This window comes from Xiphias gladius, chromosome 22 (genome assembly GCF_016859285.1).
Source record: "Xiphias gladius isolate SHS-SW01 ecotype Sanya breed wild chromosome 22, ASM1685928v1, whole genome shotgun sequence".
Lineage (NCBI taxonomy): Eukaryota > Metazoa > Chordata > Actinopteri > Istiophoriformes > Xiphiidae > Xiphias > Xiphias gladius.
In genome coordinates, this window is record NC_053421.1 from 7,926,701 (window position 1) to 7,952,494 (window position 25,794).

The following is a 25,794-nucleotide window of genomic DNA, read 5'->3' on the forward strand; positions in this document are numbered from 1 at the left end:
AAAAAAAAAAATTACAATTGTGTCCGAACTTTGCTATTAAGAAAACATGCTTGACATTTCCTATTGAAGTGAGTGTAAAGATATAGACACAGACAATTCTGCAGCAGCAGCAGCAGCAGCAACAGGGAGTTTGGTGTGGACTTATCGTGTTTCCTCTCAGGAAAGTGTCTTGGCTGATGTGAGTTCAGCCTTGGCCAAAGAAACGTCTGATAGTCAGGCTGGGCTGCAGGGATCTTCCTTTTCCTCCATCAGAACCTCATTATTGTGCGATTACCGACTCCTACGCAAACCAGCATGGAAATAGTGCGGGGGTGATATAGTCTTTACAATACTGTCCTCATGTTTATGAGATGTGCCATCAGAAAAACTCCTCAACAAGACATCATTTTTAGATTCCAAAGCAGTGTACAGCCTTGATCCATTGGTAACAGTATGCACTACATCATTGTGCCAACATTATATTATTAGTCATTTTTCATTCCACAACTTGCGTTGGTATTAATCAGAGCACCTTGTGTGAATTTATCATGTACTGGCACAACAATCAGGCAACTACATTTAATTAAAATGACCAATGAAGTCTTGGCTTGTGTAGCTGATAGTTACTTGTTTGGTTTTTTAATAAATTTAATTTGACGTGGACTGTCATCAGCTTGGCAGGTCATGGGGCATCTGTTGAATATTCAGTGGCTGCCACAACAGCTGATGTTCCCAATGGATGTCAAGGGCATATCTAAAACACATCCTCCTTTGAATGTATTTATATATTATATCATAATAAATTTGTGCTGCAGGCATCAACTTTCTCAGTGACTGGCCCGAAACGTAACAGCTACCAGCTGGCAGAACCAGGGTGGACATCTTCTTTGTTATGAGATTACGTCCTGTATCAACTGGCTTTGTCCTCTTCAAATGTGATTAAGTAAAGATGTCATGGAACAATAACTTGTAAATCTTAAGCATCTTTGAAATAATAAGAAATGACTGAGTTTCCACCCTGATTTTATTTGAGGATTGCTGTGAAGGCTCTGCAGCTTCTTTGGTGATGGTCATTTGACAGAAACATAATGTGGTGGATGATGCCTGTGTAGTAGCAGAGTGGAAAACTTGTTTATTTACCGTTTAGAGGTCAATTTGTATGCGAAACCCATCTTGAATTTCGAGAGGTTTTTTACCACATGCCACACCTTGATAGACACAAAGCCCTCCATCGGTCATATGGTAGAAAAAAATAATGACACATAAATCTGTGCAAATGGCTTAAAAAACCATTGGCACAAATTCAGCTTTGGCCAGCTAACATGACAGATGGATTTCCAGTGAGAAACAGCAGCTAGGAGCAGTGATAATGCTAACCCAGACTACACAAAGTTGGCTCTGCAAGTAATGAGGGATGAACTGTGCGGGCTGAATCGCAAACCATCAACAGTGGAGCACAGGTTAAAACAAAGAAGTCCCGCTCACACAAGTAACATTAGAATGAAAAAAGTAATGTTAGCATATATATAATTCTAACAAGAACAAAGAAGTGTAGAGCTGAAAAGCCCCCTTCACACTGGAAGGCTGAATTAGTAATGGTAGTATTTATGAAAATGCTGGTGTTTAACATCAAAATATATCAGACACTAGATAGAGTATATGCCAGATTACATTGGTAAATTAGTGCAAAATGTAATATTAGATGACTGTGGTGTATAGAGGCAAAACTCATAATGAACTACTCAAACTAAATGCATATAAAAAAGAAGCAGTGCATTTGTGGCTGTTACGAACACTTGCAAGTCATTGTAAAGCATCATAAGTGACTCAAGACTTTTTATATACAGTAGATGTATGATCCGATGTTGATATAAGAAACAAAATGTGCGACTCTTCGAGTGCGAGTCTTTTTATGTATTTCTGACATTTGTGTGACAGTAATAAAAGTGCGTTTGTGCTTCAGTGGTCTGACAATCTACTTGCCATCCGTCACAGTCTAATTCAGCTGAGATGTTACCAGAGAGCCTTTACTATATGGTGCTGCTCTGCTCTCCTTGCTGCTGCGCTTGCACTTGGCAAACAGCACACTGTGAGTGTGTGCCTGCTGGTCCAGGCTGTGTAACTTTAAGAGGAGGGGCCTGACATTTCTATTAGTATTTCTAAGCCAGGCTATGGGAGGGTATGGAAGAGTGGAGGGAGGAGGAGGAGTGCGGAGGGGTGTGTGGCGCGGGGCTGTGGAATGAAGTTGGGAGCTGTGGAGGGTTCACACACAGCTGAGAGAGCAGACAGAGGACAGCACAGGCTGCCTCACACACTTCCAAACATACAGAGGGAAAGGCTGATCTAAAAGGGAGAGGAAGAGGCTGAAAGGAAGAGGAGGAGAAGAAGAAGAAGAGAGTCAGAGCGCCGTCATGGCCATGTACGAGCCCAACTACCTGCCTCCAAACGCTGAGGAGCAAGACTTCATCCAGGCTTATGAAAACGTCAGAGAGAAGTATAAAGGTGGGCTCCTGCACTCACAATACAATGATGACAGCTACAGTACAGCACGACTACACATGATGATGGAAGAGGTGTCTCTGCATGTGTGTTTTTTTCTTATTAATTTGTCTATTTTTGGTTTTATTGACTCTGCACAGGTGCAAACGTGTGTCTCCTTGCAAATGCACCTAGGTGTGCCCCTCAAAGTGCCGGCTGGTGTGTGTGTGTGTGTGTGTGTGTGTGTGTGTGTGTGTGTGTGTGCGTGTGTGTGTGTGCGCGTGTGTGTGCGTGTGTGTGTTTGTGTGTGTGTGTGTGTGTGTGTGTGTGTGTGTGTGTGTTCATCCGTGGAACAGAGCGGCAGCCATGCACAATGCATCTCTTGACTGCCGAGTGTTTTATTGATTGCCGCACATGTTTGCTGTCACTCTTCCATGCTGCCTGTCTGAGTGTGTGTTGTGAGAGTCCGGTGGATTTACAGGAGTGGTTCACTTTGATATGTGACCTTAGCAAAAAACCCATTCTCCTGACCTCTGACCTCGATGAGACTAAGAGAGGAGTTTAGTTTAAGACTTACTGCTCTGCTGATTGTTATCCTGTATCCAATCACAGCAGAGGACATTAACAGGTGCTACAGACAAACAGTGAATTTCATTAATACACTGCAGGGAGTTCATCCTTTTTTTCTCAAATTTTCATCTCATTTTATCCCTTTATCCCTTTATCTCCTCAAGTGTGCAGCTCAGCATGCCTCCGCTGGATTATCTTACATAGTTTCCTTTTTTTGGAGATCTTCATTTGGTATGGAAATTAATCAGAGAAAGATGGAGAAGTGAAGGATGAAGTTAAGTTAGCCCCAGCAGGTGAGGAGAAAATCCAAGACCAAACAAAGTCATCTTTCTGCCCACCTTCACTTTTCACCTTCTTCATGTCAGAGGATGTCAGCAGCATCCTCCAGGTGCTTTCATTTCAAAATTTTGTTTAGGTTTCATTCCTGTCCATGTCTCATATGCTGATATTCTTTAACTTTTCCTTCCACTAGTTGTTTGTCCTGCTGCATGTTCCAGCTGTTCCGTTCCAACAGATCATCAGGAAGAGGGAGAGCTCCTCTATAAATATTGTCCCAGTTTTCTATTTTTTTCTGTCCCTTGTTGTGATAATCTGGCGACTGGGCTTCTGCTGAATCACTGATGCTTATTTTCTGTTTATCATTATGTTCGCAGGGTTTTTTTTTGTGGGTCTATTTGCGTGGACATCTCATATCTTTTTTTTTTTTAATGCTGCTTTGCATTCCTGCATTGTTTTTACACCTGTAAAGCCTTAGTACATTGATTTTAGACATCTGTATAATTACTGCAAACAAACAGAGCTATTGCTAAATACACTGTACTGGCAACTTCTACTGGCCTTTTCATTGTGTATCATTGGGTTGGAACTGGAGCTTTGTAGTGTTATCTGGTTAAACAGAACCACCTTTTTAAAGGTATTTGGACATCAATATTGTGGAATGAGACTGATAGGAAAGTGACCTCTGACATACACTCAAAAGAATAGTGAACATGTCATAAAAGGGTAGAAGGACATCTTATCAATAGTGCTATCATATTTAATTTGAAAACAACATCAGAATGCATTTGCTATACATGTACATGGTTCTATCTGTGAGAGTGCGTCTTTGTTAGATCTCTGTGTTTTTAGTGCTGTTTCTGTGCCAGGAGGTAATGGGAAGCAGGAGCTTGCTATGTGGCAGGTGTTTATTTTCCAGACTTTCCTCTGTGTTCCTTCTTTGACAGTGTCTGTGCTCCTCTCAGGTCCTGCTCTCCTTATTAAGGCACCCTGATGACACAGCCAATGAGAGAGCTGTCTGACTTTGTTACATTCCCTTTCTGCGGAATCATTCTTAATCATGGCACATAAAAAGCTGTTGGAAGACCTGTATACCCATGAACCTTGTTCATACTGTAGGTTGACTGAAAGACTCAGTATACATCACAATAGGCTATATGCAGTGTGGTTGTATCGGTTGTGTGTATGTTGATGTACCTGCGGATGTTTAATAATGGAAAGTATTTGGTTCATAAACATTCCCAAGGTACCCAGCAGTACAAATGTCTCTGTCGCTAGATACTCATCTTTTTCCTTGCCAAATATAAGCACACTGTCCAAAATACCTGTCCTTGTCCAAATTCTCCACATAGCCTACTGACCTGGTTTTATCCTGAAAAAAAGACCAGGAGTGTTATCCCTCTAACAGATTGGAAACAATATATACCTTTAAAGAGCAACAACTGCATCAAAAGACAAGTTAAAATGAATACTTCTGACAGTGTGGGGACTGGAGTGATCCATTTTAAAATGGATTTTAAAATGTTCATTTGGATGGTGACAGCTTCTAGGCAGGAAACAACTATGCTATTGATATTATGTAAAACCTTTACTGGACGTTAGAAAGCTGTCTCATGGTATCTTCAACATGCTGCCATACAAAGAAATAATTTGTCTGTGTAATCACCGATAGCTTCTAGATACAGAATACAACTTCCAGTTGTAGATCTTTGCTTATCTGGGCGCTGTCAGCCTATTCTACCCTGTAGGGAAAGTGCCTGCTCCCCCCATTGGCTTAATTTGCGTTTCCGTATTTCCTTTAAATGCCATTGCAGAATTGTAGAAAAGAGGATCCCATTACTTGGCAACCTTCACTCTCTTTGGCATCATTGTACTTGTGGTTATCTCTTGTTATGTATTTTTAATGGTAAATGTTAAAAGTTGAAGGAATTTTTTTTGGTGTGAATGTTTTTAGCCATTTAAGTGGTTTGGCTATAAGGATGGCAATGCCACTCTATGGGTCCACCACATTGGCCCAGACTGAAATATCTTAGCAACTATTTGATGGCTGAGATTTTCTACAGACATTCATGGTCACCAGAAGATGAATCCTTCTGAATTAATTATCTTGACAACAATTTCATGGATTGCAACGGAATTTGGTACACAAATTCATGAGAAATAATCTTCTTCCCCTCAGTTTTAATCCAGTGCCATCATCAGGTCAGTGGGTTAGCTAGTGTAGCATAAAATTCTAAGTCTTGTTCGCCTCTGAAGTCTTTAGCTATGTTTGTGGTAGATTTTTTTTTTTCATCTGATAGCACACATCAGTATTAAAGCCAGAAGCTTTTACTACTCTCTGATCTTATTTGTATCTGCAGATTAAAGTGGTAATAATTTCTTAATGGTGAAATATTAGATAAAACAAATTCAAGAATTAAAAAACAGCAAAAACTGGAACATAAATATCATGTAGGATTTGATATCAAGAATTTTTCCAAATGGTTTAAAATACAATTATAATCAATCAGTCAGTCTGCTTTTTCTAATTTTACTCACTGCTGTCTCATTGCCTGGACCTAAATTGTAGCCAGCTCAATGATAAAGGCCTGGCTGTCTTCCCACTGTCCTCTAATGCAATTTGTGCTAGCAGCTGATGTCGATGTTACTGGGCCGCCTGAACGGGGGATTGCCCTCTTCATGTCAGATGGACTGCTGAGGGTGCACAGCCACGGCTGGCATCCATTTTTCGCCCCAGAATGTGTCCTGCAAGGCCTTGTCCTATGCCCCGCAGGGCTTAAAATACCCCCTAAATATAGCAGTGGCCATGTTCAGTCAGCCAATTAAACAGTTATTTTTGGCAGGCTTGATCGTCTGCTAAGGGTAATTTAAATTCCAGCTTCTTTTTGGCTGGAAAAATCAAACATTTGTGAATTATTAAGCCAACTTTGATGTGCTAAGAAGAAACTGCAGTGTCTGACAAGAATAGATACCATGATGATGAATATTTCTTTTTTCCATGTAATTCAAAGTGAATGAAGGCTTCTATCATTACTATACCTTTTAGCCCAATACAGACATACTGTAGAGCGTAGATATCTTTATGAATGACTGTAGTGGTTTCTATTTACAGTATGTGTCATTGTGTGAAGTGAAAAGTGGTGTGGGAAGTGGTTTGTCACACACTGTGTGTGTATGTGTGTGTGTGTGTGTGTGTGTGTGTGTGTGTGTGTGTGTGTGTGTGTGTGTGTGTGTGTGTGTGTGTGTGTGTGTATGCATGCTTGAGTAATGTATATTTAAGACCAACTGTTGGGTGTGTGTCTGCTTAAAGCTGCTCAGTGTAAGTCACCTAGCACTTTGAGTTCTCCCATCACACCAACTGAATTGCGACTGGTCAGAAGTTGATGCTAATGCCAGTGAGGTCTTTTCATTTCCTTTACTGCTGTTATGAATGATCAGTGATGATCGGTTATGTTGGCTTCCTGGGCTGTGACAGATTTATTAGCATTATGAATCACATCTTTTCTTTTTTCTTTTTGATCTTTTCCAATGTATTTCAGAGTCTTATGTCGGCTGGCTGTCACAGGTTGAGAAATGTTAATAAAGAGGCCAGCAAGGACAATTGTTGTTTGACTGCCCTGGAGAAAAGCATTTAACCTGGAACACATAGATGTGGATGTACTAAACTCTATGTTGTTGTATGAGGCCAAGGAATTGTACTTATTACTTGCAAAAAGAGATGTTGTCTGACTGAGTCTTTTAATCAGTGTCTTGTCAAATATAGAGTATATGCCAGTCCCCGTACTTTATTTCTACACACAGTAATGTGGCTTTTACAGTTCCTGTTGAAAAAATTCTATAAGGTGACACATCATGTAATTAACTATCATACTTGTGTTATGGTTATCATTTTTTTTTAGCCGAAATCACAAAAAGTGACATAACTTCTATTGTAGTTCCTGATTTCCTACATTTGGCAGAATTCCTCCTTGGCAGAGAGACTGATATGTGATAGTTATAACTGCCTCTTCTATGGTGGATTTGCAATTGTTTTTCTCCAGCCACAAGAAGCTATGCTAGCGACTCTGTGAGGCTGCACTCATTTGAACTTTGAGCTAACATCAGCATGCTAACATGCTCACAATGACAATGCTGCTGATGATTAACAGGCTTAATGGTTATCATGTTCACCATCTTAATTTAGCTTGATAGCTTGCTAATATTTGCTAATTAGTGCTAAACATGGTAAGTACAGCTAAGGGTAATGCATATGCCATTAGTTTTGCTGGTATTAACCATAAACCAAAATATCTGAAAAATTAAAATCTTGGTCTGAGGTCACTGAACTTCTTACAAATCATCCACTATTTATGGAGATAGTTTAATCGGACTGACCGACAGTCATGCTGCTAATGTGCTAAAAAAAATGAAGCCAAAGAATGAAATGTGTCAACTACTGCACATGACACAGCTTTACGAAATCTAACTTGTAAATATGAGGATGATTATACATGTATTTCTGCCAGGAAAATCAATTCAACTTGAGCAGTTTGTTTTACTTCTCCCAATGCAGTGAGCTGTTCTTTCGGTGGAACCCACTCCGGTCACCACTACTACAAACACAAAGTGCTGAATTCAAATTGAGGTCAGCCATACACAGACATCAGTGCCAGGTGAAATGCTCATGGAAAGTACGCCGTTGGTAGAAAAATTTATGGATTTGGCTTGTGTGTATGTCTTTGTACAGTTGCATGACATTTTAGGAGGTTTCCCCTTTTAGAGCTGAAGCTGCCAGTTACCCGCCATGAAAACCAAAAAAGGAAAAATCTCTATAATGGAACTTTTCTGTTACTATATCTCCGTTAAATACACCGATTTAAAATGAAGCGTTACATTAAATTCATGCAGGGTGTGTCTCTGTGTAGCATGTGTGAGGGGGTCAGAAAGTGCTTAGCTTTGTCCCTTTAGCCATGCTGCTGTGCTGTGAGAGATTTCAGATTTGTGCTGGCCAAAAAGACGGTTTTGTTTGGTTTTTTTGGGGGGGGTTTTGGCTCATTTTATTTTGTTTTTCTTGTGTGTCAGCATCCTGCTGCCTGGGATAGATCAGCAGTGACACACTGCTCAGCAGCTCAGGTCAGAGGTTACTCTGGGACAGGGCTTGATAAACTCGACTGTGCCGGGATTCCTTTAGGGCCTTTTAAGAGAGAGAGAGAGAGAGAAGCTATCTGGAGGGAAGTTCCCTCAATCTGTCGGCCTTCCTGTCAAACACTCAATGATTTTGCAGAACAGAAGCTGCCCTCCTTTAATGCCTGAATCTCTGGTGTTTTATGACTTTTAGTGTGTGTGAGCAGGGAAACGTGTGAGAGAGCCTGAAAGGAGGTGAATAAAAGGAGGGAATACATAATGTATACAAAAGACAAGGAGTGATGTTGGATGCTGAGGTGTACACCAATGATAAATACGTACTGAGATATATGATGCCATGTCACTAAACTGGATTTTTATTCAGATTGAGTGGATACTAATGACTCCCAAGGGGAAATTTAGTTGTTGGGGAATTTTAGACTTCGTGTTTTTGCTGACAGGAACAATAATTAATTATAGGAATCCCTGTTTCATGCAAAACTGTTCAAATTTTTTTAGTTTTGACAGTCACCCCTGTGGGTAATATTAACATTGCACTCGCCAAATTAATCAATAGATCGATAGAAAATGATGGCCAAAACTAAAAAGAGTCTCAAGTTGTAGTAAACAGGAATTTTTCTTTATGGACTAGATCCAACCTTTGTCTTAATCAGCATTTTGTGGATATCACAATAAGTTACAGGATTTCTTGGCATTAAAGTTAGTTGTTATTTTTCACTCATAACTGGAGACACTGATGTGCCTTACACAGCTTCTAGTGTTTTTAATACATTACATACAACTTCAGCTTCAACCTCCACAAACTCATATGATGCCAGTGTATTAGTGCGTTAAGATGTCACACACATTCGGTTCAATCCATTTACACTCCTTTCAAAGTCATTCTCCTGCCTGAATGTATGACATTGCTGAGTCAGACAGATGTGCATCTGCTGTCTCACTGCGTAATGCAGCACAGCAGTCCTGTTGATGCTACATAATGATGTCCGCCGACTGCACTCATGATCCTATTCAATCTGACATCTTGTTTGCACCCACACTGCAGAATACTGTAAGTGCTGAACTAACTGACTGAGTGACAGCTGTCAGATACCTTCGTGCCGCACATGGCAGCACCAAACCTTCAGGTTTGCAGCCTGCCAGTGTTAGACCTGTGCCTTCAGCCCCACAGCAGCTCTTTTTACACGAACCAGGTGTGCTGTGCTGTTAAAGCATTTGGAGTTTCTAGCTAATTTTTACAGGGGCTGAAACACATGGCTTTGTGGCTCGAGAGGAAAAAAGGAGTGTGGAAAATACTGAGGTTCTAGCACCTGGGTTGTTTCTGACACAAAGACTCTCTGTGTCTCAACTGCTTTGTACTGTGTCGCAAGGCTGGGAAGCTTTATTAAGTTCAGTATTAGTCTGGGATTGTAGCTTCAAGGCTCCAGTGAGCTATGAAAAAGTTAACAGGGAAAACAAAAATGTCCTCATGTACTGCAGCGTAACACACACATGCGCGCGTGCACACACACACACACACACACACACACACACACACACACACACACACACACACACACACACACACACACACACACACACACACACACACACACACATTTCACACACATGCACACCATTGCTGCAACATGCTACTGTAGATGAAAAGGTCTTTTAAAATGCAGAGGAGTCACTGCCTCCAAAGCAGGGAGAAAATTCCCTCCCCCTCATTTCCCAACCATCCCCTCTCAAATGATCTTTAAAACTGGAGAGCAGTTTCTAAATGTGTGTGCTTGAAAAAGATATATGTATATGAAAAAAGAGATACATTATGGGAAAAATGTAAGAGTTCTTGGACACTTCTCATAAAGAAGTCCAATCGTTACCTTTTTTTTTCAGTGTTCTGGGTACAGTGTTAGATGTTTTTCACATATGCTTCATTTAGTTGATTCAGAAAAATCCTTCTTTCTAAATTTAAGTATAAAAACCTAGACACTGCAGGTGTTATTTTCTTCACACAGTGGCATGTGCAAGGCTTTTACCTTTGACTGCCCCTGTAGAGTTTTGGAATTCGGAATTGAAAATGCAAGTTTGATCTCAAACAAAAGCTGCCAGCGTTTTGCCAGCGATATCTTTATTCAAGTGCACAAATTGACCTTGAATTGAATTCCATTCCTTATTTTGGTAATAGTGATGCAGAGAAAAGAATGCCAGCAACATTTTTCAACAGAAGGCCCTGAATCCACCTTGCCACTGTAAAAACAGGCCAGTTTCAATAGACAGTTTGAAAGAAAGAAGACTAATAAGGACAACATTTGGTGAAAGCTGACAGTGTATGAGCTGTTTGACATACTCTCACAGTAACTGAAGTACCATCTGTGCCACTGTGGCTGGAATTAACAGAAATCTGTGTGTCCACTGTGAAGGGGCACTCTGTTGAGGGAAGACAAGAACTTTTTAATAGCTGGAGTAATTTTATTCACATTGCACACCATCCAGATTCTTCTGGAAGCCAGAGCAAGTGGAAACATTTCCGCTTTATTGCCAGCAGGACTTAAATAGACTTAAGGGTTATTACTTTCAAAGTGAGTAATAATGGAAATACCCCTTCACACATGATCTGATGCGTGGTAATTTGTATTATAGGTAATGATGAAGGGGAGCATTTATGAGTGTGTCTGTCTATTTCTGTCTCTTTCTTAGTCAGTCCTGTCATTTCCTGACATTGGAAGGCAATGAGTTTATTGCTGGTCACTGGCATTCAGGGCAACTGGAGCCGGCCGGTGTGACAGTCACCACACGGGCCAGGAATGTCACAGCAGGTCACCCCACACAGCTGACAGTGGGGGGAATGTGCCCCACGTGCACACACACACACACACACACACACACACACATGCGAACATACTGAATTTCTACATAATGTTTCTCACTCCTCTTTCCACATGAGCACACACGCACCCTCAGGGACTACAAACATGCCACAAGGAATAACATGCATTCTAGTCTGTTAGCAGATCAGTTCAGCTCTCTTTGTCTGAGAAACCAAAGACGGAGGAGTGATGCTTGTTAGCAGCTCCAAATACCGCCAGAGTCATATTCTCTTGGACGGTGATAGAAGATGCAGTAAGTTAAAAACTACCCTAAATGGCATGGCTGACTCTGGTTTCACCGAAAGGGGTTACACAAACTGGTGTTACATAAAAGGCATGATTTGTTTCATAGATAAAGAAGCTTCGGAGATGATAGGCTGCTGTAAAACTAAACAGGGCCTCTTGTGTGTTCGTGTGTCCATTGATTGCCGGGTCCCTGAGGGGTGTGGCCCCTCTCCCTGTGACCACAAGTCAAACAACAACTCTGGAAAAAAATTGCCTATTGCTTGTTTTCTTATCTCAAAGTTCAAATCACCGCTAATTCTGGCCTTCCTGTAGTGCTGTAACTGCACTTTGACACAGTTGATCTCTGCTGTAGCTCCAGTTGCTCCCCTGCAACTTTGAATCAGGTCAAGGTTGTGTTTGAAATGTTATTAAAAGTGCGTTTGGGTGGAATGGATTCTGTGTGTAATATTTTACCTTTGGCTCATGAAGTTGTTACAGCCGTTATCACAGTTAAGGCAGGACTATGCTTGATGTGTAGCAGAACCGTGAAAGCTCGGGGGGGTTGGAATGCCATGACCTCCGGTATACATCAATCATCTCTGGCCTTTACAGTTACCACGAATTCACAGCTGAAGACCAGGACTAAGGGTCATTAAGATGATATGACAGTACATTTACTCACTCAGTTAGGGTGTATATTTTGTGTCAGTGTTGCACCACTGAACTATTATAAAATGATCTCTAACTGTATGGTACATTACATTTAGGAAGATAAGAGTTTACAGAGTGCTTTACCAGAAAGCAAGATAGGAAGAGATACACAGAATGTACAAAAGGGATAGGTTCACTACAAAGGACAGTGATGAGGCAAACCCCAGACACAGTCAAAACCAGTCTCCACTGTAGTGAGCAGTGAGGTCAAATAAAAGAACAATTTTGATTTGACACAATTTCTTCAAATGAATTCAAATTTTTTAAATTTGCAATGCCTCCGCTGCATCACTTCAGTTACAAGCCAGTTGCATTCACAGAGTTAGCCTTGCCTTTATTGGTGCTGAATCCAAAATGCTTCCACATATTAATTCTGAGAGGGTTTGATGTCACTACTGACTACTGCATCTGTTAAGCATGGGTGGTGAGTTTTTTCCATTAGCCAAGAGAGACTGATTTCCTGATAAGAAACAGAGCATCCAGTGTGTCACACCATTGATGGGTCTAACAATGGACGTGTTAAAGACAACTGGATACTGCTTTCAAAGAGGCACCCCAGTAATTCCTATGAAGGACTCTCTGACTCCCTTCACACATGAATGGGATAAGATGATTTGAACATTCGTTCCTTATGGACTTTCCAAACGTTACGAGAACAAAGGGATCAAATTCTGATTATACAAAAGCCAGTTACTGGAAAAAACATATTTCCCGTTCTACAGCCAATCCTCTAATGATTGTGTATGGGGAAATATGCTTTTGGTGCCAGTGTCTGCCATGTGACGCTCCCAGGAGAGGCAATACCGAGTTTGGCCACTATGCCAAAATTGCTTCACAGCCTGGCGCTGTTCCTGATCGCTTGGGTCAGATGAACAGTACATTCTATAAACCCTCCTTCACTGGAATACAAGACACAGCCTGTTGCGCTTATACACATAGAATTTTGAGTTCAAACTAATGATTACAAATTGAAAATTATATTTTTTCACAAGTTTGAACATTAGTTCAAATTTTGAATAAAAATGTAGTTAGGGCCTACCTAGATGGATATCGTGGGACTTACAGTAGGATGGAGTAGGCTGCAAGATTCAGCAGATGAACAGAGACATACACGTTGGTTTCAAGTTTTGGAAAGTTGAAAGGTGCGTGGAGGAATTGATGTAAATCTGTCATAAACCCCTATCCTTGGACCACAGCTTTGCAGCCAGTAGCCAGAGTGGCTCCTCTAGCAGAAACCCCCTGTCATACATAGCTGAGACAGAAAAAGATGATGAGCCACTCAAAGAGTGTGGGAGAGAGACAAGACGGGAAGTAGAGAGACAGAGTGCTGAAATGAAACTCGAGATTGTAAGCAGAAATTAAGAGGAAGAAAAAGCAGAGCTTGAGAGGAAGGGTGCAGTCCTTCTCTCACCTAGCGTTGATGAGGTATGTAGTTGGTTTCACACTCAGCAGCAGTTTGGTTAGATGATGGGACATTTGTAAGGTGAGACGGGAGGCCTGTTGTCATGGTAGGCCTCAGGACTCCTGCTGGAGTTTTATGTTTGGTATGGTATGGTGTGGTATGGTATGGTGCCATCGAACTGTCTCTGCCAAGTCAATGGCACCATACCTAGATGCAGTATGAATCATATTCATACTGTTCAAACAAATACATATAGGTTACAGATTGTATATACTAGAGCTGAAACAATTAGTCAATTAATTGATTAGGGCATTGACCGAATCTCCAACTATGTTGATGATCAATTAATCATTTAAGTAATTTTCTAAAGCATACATTTAATGGTTCCAGCTTCTCCAATAGGAGTATTTTCTGGTTTTCCATAGTCTTCTGTGATAGTATACCAAATTAGAGCTGCAACTAGAGATTATTTTCACTATTATTTTCTTGATTAATAATTTAATCATTTCATCAATGAAATGCCAATAGGTAGTGAAAAAAAATGCTCATTACAGTCAAAGATATTTCATTCAGTATCATAGTGTGTATGACAAAGAATCCTCACATTTGAGAAGCCGGAACCAGCATGTCCTGCGTGAAAAATGACTGAAACTATTGATCATTAAAATAGTAGGCGGTTAATAGTCTTGTTTAGGCAGTTTAAACCAGTGTGTTGCAGGGGTAAATAGTTTTGGACTATTGGTCGGACAAAATTACACATTTGAGGGTCTAAATGAATGGATTAATCAAGAAAATAATTGGTAGATTAATCGATAATGAAAATCAGTAGTTACAGCTGTCGCATACACCCTTTGGTTAAACTCACATATTATTACTTTGTCAATGTATCAGGTAATATTGCTTTTATTTATAAGTTAAAAGATTTAAATAATTAAATATTTGATTAAATTATTAAATGTATTTATGTATTGTATTATATAGTATAGTAAGAATATGTAATAAGGTAAACTTGACAAAAACTTACTAAGTTTCTATGGAAAGACCTGAATTAATTTCAAAGCAAAATTAGAGTTTTCTAACACACTAATCAGAGCATCTAGTACACCTTGTAATGTCTGATGTCAGAAGTGCCCCTTCATCATTTGGCTCACTTTCACTTTTATCAAAGGTATCATACAAATGAAAGATTAACTGAGGAATTGTTCGCACAATGCAGTACGTATACTCATGAAACACCTCTCACTTGCTTCTCTTCCCAGAAAAAATACGACACGTTTCAGTGTCTGCTTCGTAGCTAATTGTGTCATCCTCTTTGTTGTGCCTACAACAGTACACTAAGCAGCAGTGGCATTCTCCACCAGTAAAACTTGACCAGTTTGAATGGTGATGACAGCCGACAGCAGCATCACAATTTTCCATTCAGCTGCTGGGTTTGTTTTACACACACACACACACATACACACGTACGCACACACACTGCAAGCTCCATGTACTTTCCCTTAAGGCCCATGGGAGGCATTGCTTGGCACAGACAGTGTTACCAGTCTGATGTAAGCATCCAGCTTACAGTTCCCTGGAGGTTTCTGCCTCTCCCTGTAGAAACACAGCAGTGAATATCTGATGAAAGGAAGTGTGTTCCATTTATTAAGCATGAATGTGAATACATCCTTATTGTCTACCAGGGTGGACATTTGTCTTTGGCTCACCAAACACAGGGAACAACAACATATAAAACAGACAGCAGTTAATAAAACAGACACATAGACAAGGTCACATTACACATTAAAACAGTTCATGTTAATGCCTATGGCTTAGTCACTTTGTGGAGTTAAGAATATTGATGGCACTTGGGATGAATGACTATGCATCTTACTAAGTGCTCTGTCCATAATTAATGAATTTTCCTCTGTACTCTGTTCTTCTATTTGAATAAGATATTATTCAAGATTTAGTTTTCATATATTGTTCATGCATCTGGTACTGAAAGCATCATAATATGTAGTTTGCTGTCAACCCTTCTTACTTCTACTTATGCTGGTTGAGCTCGTTTTGGCTTTACATGGTAAGCACAGCCCCTAGTGGATCACTATCTTCATAACAACAGACCAGATTTAAAAAAAAAAAAAAAAAGGGTAGAGGAATGGGCTTTTAAAGAAATCCTTCAGGCATTAAAGCTTTGAGTTGATTTCCAGGAAATCAGGAACAGTAGCTGAAATGGATGACGAGTATGTTCTATTGCATACTACATATCTTTGAGGTCAGTATGTGGATTCTAAGATCATCTTTTAATTAAGGCACGGCTTCGCATCTTCTCTGTCAGTAGCTGATAGCTGAGTCTAAATAAAGCTGAAATGACAGCATCTCCCCGGTGATGGACTTGGTCCAGCTCCAACCAACTGATTCTAACTTAAAGCCACTGAGTCAGAGAGTGGGTGGGGGACCTTTGGGGCCCCAGCTTGCTGCCTGTCCACTGCAGAAAGTTTTTCCTTAAAATCATGCCTTCTTTTTCTCCCTTCTGCAAATAGGATGTGACTTGAAGCAGAACCTTCCAATGTCCACCAACCTGTTGTCATTTGTCCAAATCTCAAAATAGGAGGCTTAAGGAGTGAACTCACACAACTTGAAGACCCCCATGGGACCTGGTTTTAAGTCTTGAAGGGTGGAGCAAAGGGGGAAACCTGTAAGGGTAATTTGCCTTGTTTTCCCACTGTCCCAATTCCCAGAATTCCTCACCAGTCTTTCGTATATCAGTTTGGTAGGAAAATCAGCAGGGAGGTTGTAACAGCTGTGTGATGTTTGTCTGTCAACATGGAAAGCAAAAAAGTCTCTTCTACCTCTTCACATTCTCTTCAGCTTTGTATACCGACCTCAACTGGAACTTTAAAACCCAACAGAAAAATTATCATTCAGTAAAAAAAATGTGATGCTTTTAAGTAAATTCAAAACAAGCTGCAACAATGATGTAAATTTGAAAGTTGTGGATTCACTGACTTACGAATGAAACCTTCCAAAAACACACTGACATGGTTTCTCCACCTACAGTAATTCTTTCCCTTCACAGTGCTCCACATCCCTGATTGACACGCTGTGATCTGTTGTATTCAGTCCATTGGCTTAACTATTTTATCACTGGCTAACACAGACAGTGTCTCTCTCGGTGGGAGGCTGGTCTCCTGCTGACTGCTGCCCCAGGCTCTAAGCTGGTACATTGGGCCGGAGATTTGAGTGGCTAGATGACCTCAGACAGAAGGAATGTTTTGTCTGGATGTCCACAGCAGGGCTACCAGTCTGATGTAGACGGAGCAGAGGGGCTGGGAGCAACCGAGCTGTGAGCCCAGCAGTACTATAAAACACTCTTAAGTGAAGAATATCAAAAAGCAGGATTAGGATAGCAGTTTTGTGAAGAACAATAATACCTCACAGAAAAAGAAACTGGCAGAATCGTATAACTCAAAATGTTGCCTTGCTGTGTCTAACCCCTTTTAGCAAAGCCATCTGTTTGCCAGTTTGTGTCCTTTCACAAACAGTCTCCCCTAGTTTTGTTGCACAAGCATTTGTTTCCAGATGTGAATTTTCAACAGCACTAGTACAGGGTAGCAACCAAAGCTAGTTATCTCGTGTGTACCTTATTTTTCAAGTTGTAGCTACATGTAAACACAGAATTTTATACCTACAGTATGGATAAAAAATACAGTTTTCTAAATGCATCCACAGCAGGAAAAAATACGTGTAGGATCTGAAAAATCCGGGTCCTATCCAAACCTGAACCTTGTCATCAGGATACCTCAGACAAATTGCTCAGTGGATTTGTCTAACACTGTCTGACATCCCTTTTCAAACAGCAGAATTGCGATGGGCCACGTCTGAACATTTTTGAAACTTTCCGAATTCATTGTGGTGAGATCACAAAGACACACAAAAAAACCATTGAATTCTTTGAGATCGGGAAGGCAGTCTGATGGCCATTCACAACCGCTAAAAACAAATTTGAGTTTGGATGGGGTCGGACCACTCGTTGCATGACCTTCAACGCAGAACTTACAGCTGCCTCTAAGACCCTTTCAAGCCTCCATCTGTGTGAGTTGCATAAATGGCCAAAGATTTGTTTTTTTTTCTGGTAGTTTTTACTTCTTTGGTATTTGTTCCGATATAGTTTTTCAAACATGGTTGAAGTGTTTTTCCTAGGTCTCTCACACACACTGTGAGAGAGCTAGATACTGCTGAAAAAGGTAATAAAGTGAAGGACAGGCAGGATTCGAGCAAGAGAAGAAAAACTAGCTGGCATGCCCTGCAGTGATGAACTCATCCGGGATGCACTGAAAGGTGACTTTGACTGTTAGTGAGAGGTTAAGAGAAGATTCCCATAGCAAGCCTTAACAAAGAAACTTCAGCGATTTACAGGCTGCCTGGCTGCCAATAAACCCTTGTGTAGGTTGGCAGGATCCTGCCATAGGTCTCTACTTACAAACTGCACAGAAGCAAATAACACGAGCTCAGCCCTGGGGTAGCATGACAAAAGCCCTGCTTCTCATAACTCTCATTCCTCTCAAGACCCAGTTATGAAACGCTGCTAGAGGCTGAAAGATTCATCACTGTAACCTTGAACAGATGAAGAGTTAGTGTTTGACATTGTAAGCTCTGTTTATTGCAGTATGTATTCCGATGAGCAGCTGCAGGTCTATGGTTTGTTTTACATCTCTGTTAAACATTTGAAAAGGACTCCAGAGGAAAAAGTTTGCACATTCCAAATGTTAGGCACAGGGCAAAAGTTAAATAAAGATTAAGAAAAATATGCAATATATTTTTGCATTTGTTGCCATGTTACCTGATGAATTAGGTAGTTAACTGTGAGCCAAGGCCAGGCATTCCTTTAAGCAATGGCAGTATTTCTTGATATAGTCTCCAGGCCTTCTACATATGACGTAATAAATCTTCAACAAATACAGACAATCTGGTACAACGACCACAATCTGCTACCAAACCCCTGTTTGGCTCCACATCAGATACAGCTTACTCACAGGTTTTTATTGCTTGCAGCAATTAAGTCCCACTATTAGATTTCCATTCTTCCCTTCAACTGAGGAATCCACTCCTGCAATTAGAGGCATTATCTGTGATTTAATATCCAGCTACAGGCCATGTATTAGTGTGTGTGGTGTTGGCAAATCTGCTACAACACAACAGACTCAGATAACTACCAAAGAAATAAACATGAGTCATGTCGGCAAATGAAGCACAGACACACATATTGCTCATTTCCTGATTTGGTAAGAGAGTAATTTTTTTCCCCTTTCAGGTGTTTTAATGCTTAACAAGATTCATATTCTGCCCAAACACACAAAGTAGCACACACAGTGTTTCAATTTGGGTGACATCACATGGTGGTGTACACACTTGTCACTTACTTGAGTTCATGGTTATTATCAAATCTGTTATATGTTTTTTTAATGAGCTTTCTACATAGATTTAATATTCTCAAACGGATTCAGATCTAGTTTTAGTTTGATTATTTTTTGTTCAAGTCTAGTTTTACTGAACAAAACCTACAAACATTTAGTCTAGTTTTTGTCAGTGAAATGTTTATTTTTATTTTTGTTGTGCATTTTTAATTTCTTTGTCTACTAAGTTTATCAGCAAATTATTTCATACCCTTTGTATGTGTGGGGAGCCAGCAGACAGTCAGTCGGCTCAGCCAGAGAAAGTCTCTAACGTACAAGCCTTCAAATGGCTCGGCCAGAGAAGGACTCTAATGCCCATGCATGTCATACATCCTAAGGGTATGCGCCTGGTAAGCAGCTTTATTGTAATGAATGGGACCATCTTGGATGCTGCAACCAGTTCTCTTAACAGCCATGGTTCCAACAGAGCCACTCATTCTTGCTCACCTAGCATTACCAAGCCATGTGCTGTCCACTGCAGAACAGAAGTTATATTTACTCACAGGTTCAATATAACAATACTCCCTGTTTGTATTTTGATTGAGACATGTAGCTAAAGCGTCTGATAACATGGAAAACATGTCCTTTAGTGAACATCTGTTTACACAAAAGATAGCCAACTGAAGGTAATGGTAACATTATATCTACAGCCGTTACATTAACTCTACTTCACCTAGCCTTAAAATGTTTTTCATTGGGACTGTGGATGAATATACTGAATAAATCTGTTTCTCTTTTACTTCAGGGTACCGGTGACGTTAGCTAACACTACAGGCAGAGATGGAGTGTTAGAGCCTGCAGGCCAATCAGCTAAATCCATTTCTGAAGAAGAAATAGTTTTTGCTGGCTATTTTAGCAGTAAAGAGCGTGCGTATACAGGTTATTGAATAAGATTGCTTCATAACACAAGTTTGTTCAGTTGTCCATTCATGCATCTTTCACATTATTGTTTAGTTTGCATTCATTGATGAAAATTGTAATACATTTCTTCATAGGTTTATTTTTCATTGGTTGCTTTTTCATTAACAAGAGTTTATACTATTTGTACATAATCCAGAATTTAGCTATTCCTGCTTATTTTCAAAACACAGAAGAAAAAAACAACAGCATTCACATTGATCAGTCAATGTAGAAAGTACTTGTACATCCTTTTATTCCATTGTCTGGCTGTCCTTAATGAAACATGTCACAGTGACAAGAGTCGGGCATGGAAAGAGAGAGATGGGCACAGGTCCAGAGGGCAACTGATGTCAGCCAAAGCAAGCAGTGACAACACTCAACACACACAAAACACGCAGCTGGGCCCATCTTTAAATTCACATCCTTGTTGTATAAAAAATTCTCAAGAGGTACTCAGAGATCGCTGGCACAACTACTTCCGAAAGCTGTACACCTAAAAACACACTCTCAAAAACACACACGCATATATATACACACACATGATTGAATTCTCCCTGACAATGCAGAGCAGCTAGGCTTCCATTTTGTCCTCTGCCAAAAAAGTGTCAGTCGGTTCCTCCAGGCTTCCTTTATTATGTACAAGAGGCCATACAAGAGCTAAATCAAATAATAGCCTTGCAACAAGGCTGCCTGCTGTCTGAGCTGAGACCGAGGCTAACCGATTATTAGTGGAGGCATTGATTTGCCATCATTTATTTTGTTAGGTTTTGATTTGGTACAGTTTAATCCATTTCCTGTGGCTTTGACCGCAGCCTGTGCTACTGGGTACAAGCAGGGCTTCCTTGGTGATGATGAGGCTTGATCAGTGGTCGATGTGAATGCTTACAATAGAAGTCAGTCACACAGACAGAATAAAGGAAGTCATTCAGTGACAAAGATTTGTTTTTTCCTATTTCATTTTTTTTTACTCCAATTCCAGTGGCTGCAGTGGTTAATAGAAAACCGACTTCAAGTCTCTTGCTAAAGTGGGTATGCACTTTGGTAAACGATCCCAAGTCTTTCCTCAGTTCTTCTTCCTCACTTCTGTTACGAGGTCACAAAATGTTCTAAAAGAGGCACTAATCAATATTGTTATATAAATAATGGATCAAATGACAGATTAGAAAGGGGTCGCTTGTATAGATAAAACCACCCGACTCGGCAGTTCCCCTCAGCTGTACTGAGCTTTTCAGTCTATATTGGATCATTGTTTTGTATTTCGGGTCTGCTTCTTTGCTTTTATCAACATTGCTTTCATCATTCATTTTCTAGCCCGAGCTATTTTCAGCAAAAACCGATGATATACTACCTGCCCAGCTCCAAACGACTGAGAGACGAAGTAAGCAACTAGCTGGTGAACATAGTGGGGTGTTAAGCAGCTAAAGAGACAGATGTTTCTCTTTGAGAAGGTGGAGCTCAAAACAGGGCTAGAAGGGCAGTGAACATTAGACTTACATTCATGAGGCGGCCGCGTAAATAAGCAATTGCTCACTAACACATTTGCCATAGCAACTGTATTCGGTGATAATATGTCAAGGCTGTGTTTACAACCTGTTTCTTTTGCCCCAAAGTGGCCAAAAAAAAAAAAAAATCAACCAGTTATCGCAGGTTTAACTAAGTACTGATTTCAACCCAATCCACAATCTTTCCATAAATTTAACCAAGTAATTGTTGTGCCTGAATCTAACCAAACCTTAACCATAGTGATGTTAAATCATTAAACAGATTGATTTTTTTCAACAGTGATTTGTAACAGCTTGCATGTTTACATATTTACATTAATACAATAATACTCCATTTGCATCATTCTGCAATAAGTGAACTTTTCAATACAGTGTTCTTACCTTTCTGTGTACCAGTCTATTAATCTTAGCATGGTGTTACACATGACTGATTGTAATTTGCAACATCCTTTTCATGCAATATCTTTTGTACTATAGCTGAAACGTGTTGTTTTATCAAGTACTGCTACTAAAAAAAACAAAAAAACATTGTTTCATCATTTGATAACATGTTCACAACAGATGGATGTGTAATTAGCCTTAGGCTAGTTTGGTTCGGAAATGGAGAGAGAGTTGCTATATCTCCCCCTGTGTTTGTGGTCGGTCTGTGTAAGCAGCAGGCTCATCCTGGAAATTACAGCAGGGATCCGGGTGTGGTGCTGGGATTCTGTTTTTACACAACCGCACATGCACACACACACACACACACACACACACACACACACACACACACACACACACACACACACACACACACACACACACACACACACACACACACACACACACACACACACACACACTAACACAAACAAGGACACAAACGCAAACACTACATAGTCTTTTTTCTCTCTGTTTTTTGGTCAACAAATCACGGAACTAGCTTCTACTTTCTGCTTTCTATTTATCTTTATCCTCTACAAACTCCGTCTTAATGTCCTCCTCATAGGGTAAGAGTGCTTGATAGCTAATCCACTCTGCATCCTGATTGGCTGCTTTGTGGCAAAGCAGGTAGCTATTTTACTCAGCGATTGGCTGAGTTTATGGTGCAGTGACAGACTGAAAAGCCAGTTTCAGGAGGAGGGGACAAGGGAGGAGCTTTGCACTGTGTAGATTCCTGCACACACAAAATGTTTGTGTATGTATGTGTATGTAGGTGTGTGACAGACTGTAAATGAGTGTGTGTTTCTGCACATGGTGTATCACAGGAACCAAAACAGAGCAGGGTCCCGGGCAGTAGACCTGCAGTGGCAGAGAAAGGAGGAAAGTGACCAAAGAAAGACAGAAAAGACTTTGACTGATTTGCTAAAACGTATGACACAGGAATCTACACAGAGAAAGCATCAGTTCTGTCATCAGTTGTGCCAAACAGGAAGGAAGTTTTTGATTCTTCATCAGTATTTACAGCATTCAGTATCATCATTCTTCACAAGGAGGCCAAAAAGTCACAATGGACAACTCCAGGTCTATCCAAAATGAGATAACTTCACTGAAAGGTATTTCTCTATTCTGTTTTTAATTCACAGAATCAGAAAGTTGTGTATCTGACTGTGTGTTACGTGAGATTGACATGAAGTTAACAGGCCGAACAGTAAAGAATGAGGGGGGCATTTTATTGTGTTATTGTGTCCCGAAAGGAAGGCAGACAGGGAGGGGTGTCTGACTCTGGTATTGTTCGAGAAGCAGGGGAAGCCCACAATATCCCCCAGCTCAGACACTTTGAACTCAGATACTGGATTATATTTTGAGATGAAACTTCAATTTTAGGAGAGAGGTAGCTCATCTTGCCTTTGTTTGATTTGTGTGATGGATTTGGTTTGCTACCTTTGTGCTACTGACAAAGAAAAGCGTGTCACCGTATCCTAGTTTGTGGAAACAGACAAATACTGACTAGGACTAAAAAGCACGCTACTTGAGTGATGTACACTCGGACTGCACATTTGCCATGCAAAACTACCATGCAAAGTTGAACAACGTCTTCTGCTGTATCTCACTGATACTAATGATGATGAGGAAGACAATGACCAAAGAGGTAATACAGAGTTGACGATAAACACAGTGTTAGTAAAGTCTAATAGTGTGTAACTGGTATGTGTTGATAGATATGTTTCCTAGCGTTCTTTAAACAAGCAGGCAGACATACTGTATGTGCATAAATACCAGGATTACACAGGCAGGCAAACAGCAGAGAAAACAGTAAGTAAGTCAAGTCGTGTTTATTTGTGCCTGTATAATGTATCAAAGGGCTTTACAGCAACTATCTCCAACCCAGCCCAAGCTCTCCATGAAGATAAAAAAAAACAACCTTATATTAAAACCCCTTAGCATCTAAGGATCTCTCATCATGAGAGGCAGTTCGAACAGAGATCAACCCTCCTTCGGTGATGTGTGCAAAAGGAGACATGGGTGGCAAAAGACAAATGACACAAAACTTTGAAAAATTGAGAAGAAATACAAGATGGAACATTTCAGCAAAGACCATGGATTATAACCTAAATCCAAAATGTATTAAATCTAATACAAGCCTTTAAAGGTGAAACGGGTAGTTGATTAATTGATAAATTGATAGACAAAATATTATAGAAACTTTTGGTTGTATTCAATTAAGTATTAATTAAATCCGTTCATTATTTGAAATTTGATATTTTTAGGTTCTCAAATATTAAATTGGTTACGTTATAGTAAATGGGTTAGTAATTGGGCTGAAGACTGTTGGTCTAACAAAATAAGACATTTGATGAAGTTTTTTTTTTTTTTTTTGTTTACTTCTGCTTTATAAACAGAACGATTGATTGATTAAGTGAGAAAATATGCTGCACATTAATCGACAATGAAAATAATCAACAAGACTCCCAAATTAAGTCCCAAAGAAGGTCCAAAGCAAGATGAAATGTGATCTGATGGTGTCATGATGCCACTCCCCAGCCATAAAGGGTGGGGTAGGGTGGTGGTGGTGGTGGTGGCTGTCAGGCTAGAATGATGGTGCAGGGCCGAGGTGGTCATATTGATTCTCCTGATTAATGAACGCCATGCTGACTTAACACACAGACCCAAGCCATCAACCACCCACTTGTTTTTCCTAGGAAGTGTGCTCATGCATGATTTTGAATGACAGGATTAATTAATTACTGGGAGAGGCCAGACGGTATTTATGATCAAAACATCTGAGATGACTGCATTAAGCAAACTTCTTGGGTCTCAGGTTCATCAGTGTCCCCGAATAAACCTCTATGTAATTACAGCTGTGTCACTGTCTGACACTTTGGTTTTTCGGTAGATGGTGTGTGTGAGTCTTCACACAGTTACACTAATAGGAAACTATCTGATCTCACCACGGTGCAAAAGTTAGACAAGGACTTCGAGCGCCTTATGCAGTGAGTACGTCGGTGTTTGTTGCTCATTCATCCGATCTTTTAAACTTAAGTGTCATGATACTAGGAACGTAGTGCTACATTTTTTGGTAGTGGTGCAATTTGGTGTATGCACAGTATGTGTGCATTATTTTTGCACAGAATACAGGTGTGTTCAAGTAAAGTGTCAGGAAGCTGTCGGATTTACAGTGTGTGCCTCTGTGTCTCTTCATCTCAACCCGGAATTGATCTCTCAGGGATTCAGTCTCAGTTGCACTTCCTGAGGGGAGATCTGCAGCCATGTAACAACCCAGAGGCCTCCCCCTGTTTTACCTTGCAACAGATAACCCACAGACAGCTACTGTATGCATTAGGATGAGACCTAAAGCATCCTGCTGTCACACTGCACCCAGTCTATGGCGAATATAGGTTAACAGCCAGCTTATGTAGAGGTGAAGAAAAAAATTGCAGCTTCTCTGTATTCATTTCCATCCTGTCTGTTCTGTCAAAGGTGTGGACTTGATGAAAGGGTCTAATCTTGCAAGCATAGGTGATGAATTGAATTCCATAACGCATGTTATGTAACCTCTGGGTTGATGATAGGCTATCCCTGAGCGGTGTGTTTAAGGACTACACCTAACTGTAATAATGTGGCCAGAACTGCAATGACTTTCCATCTTGTTTTTTTAAAGTTAGAGAATATGTAGGTGGCACTGTGTCAGTTCACACATGGCATCTGTCGCGTCTCTGCTTGCATGTACACGAGTTCCTCGTGTGCATGCAACCTCCTCTCCTCTGTTTTCTGAAGGAAATAACGTTTATTATTCAGGAAATGTGGCTAGGTTTGTAAATATCTTCGGATTTCATTGCAGCATGCTTGGAAAAAAATGGAAATGAAATCAGACTGCTATTTAAACATTTGTGAGCCTGCTAAAACACTTTAGTGTA

The 25,794-nt window shown here is 40.3% G+C and overlaps 1 protein-coding gene across 2 annotated transcripts in view; it reads left to right on the forward strand.

The window, feature by feature from the left end:
* The first annotated feature begins 2,241 nt into the window (after positions 1 to 2,241).
* Positions 2,242 to 25,794, forward strand: part of plecb (plectin b) — a 118,342-nt gene continuing 94,789 nt past the window's right edge. Inside the window, exon 1 of one of the 2 annotated variants that reach the window (XM_040117263.1) lies at positions 2,242 to 2,481. In XM_040117263.1, coding sequence (XP_039973197.1) covers positions 2,391 to 2,481 — 91 coding nt within the window. In that variant the 5' untranslated portion in view covers positions 2,242 to 2,390. Of the gene's footprint in view, positions 2,482 to 22,931; positions 22,993 to 25,794 lie in introns of those variants that run through there. The other variant, XM_040117265.1, reaches the window with a different exon arrangement.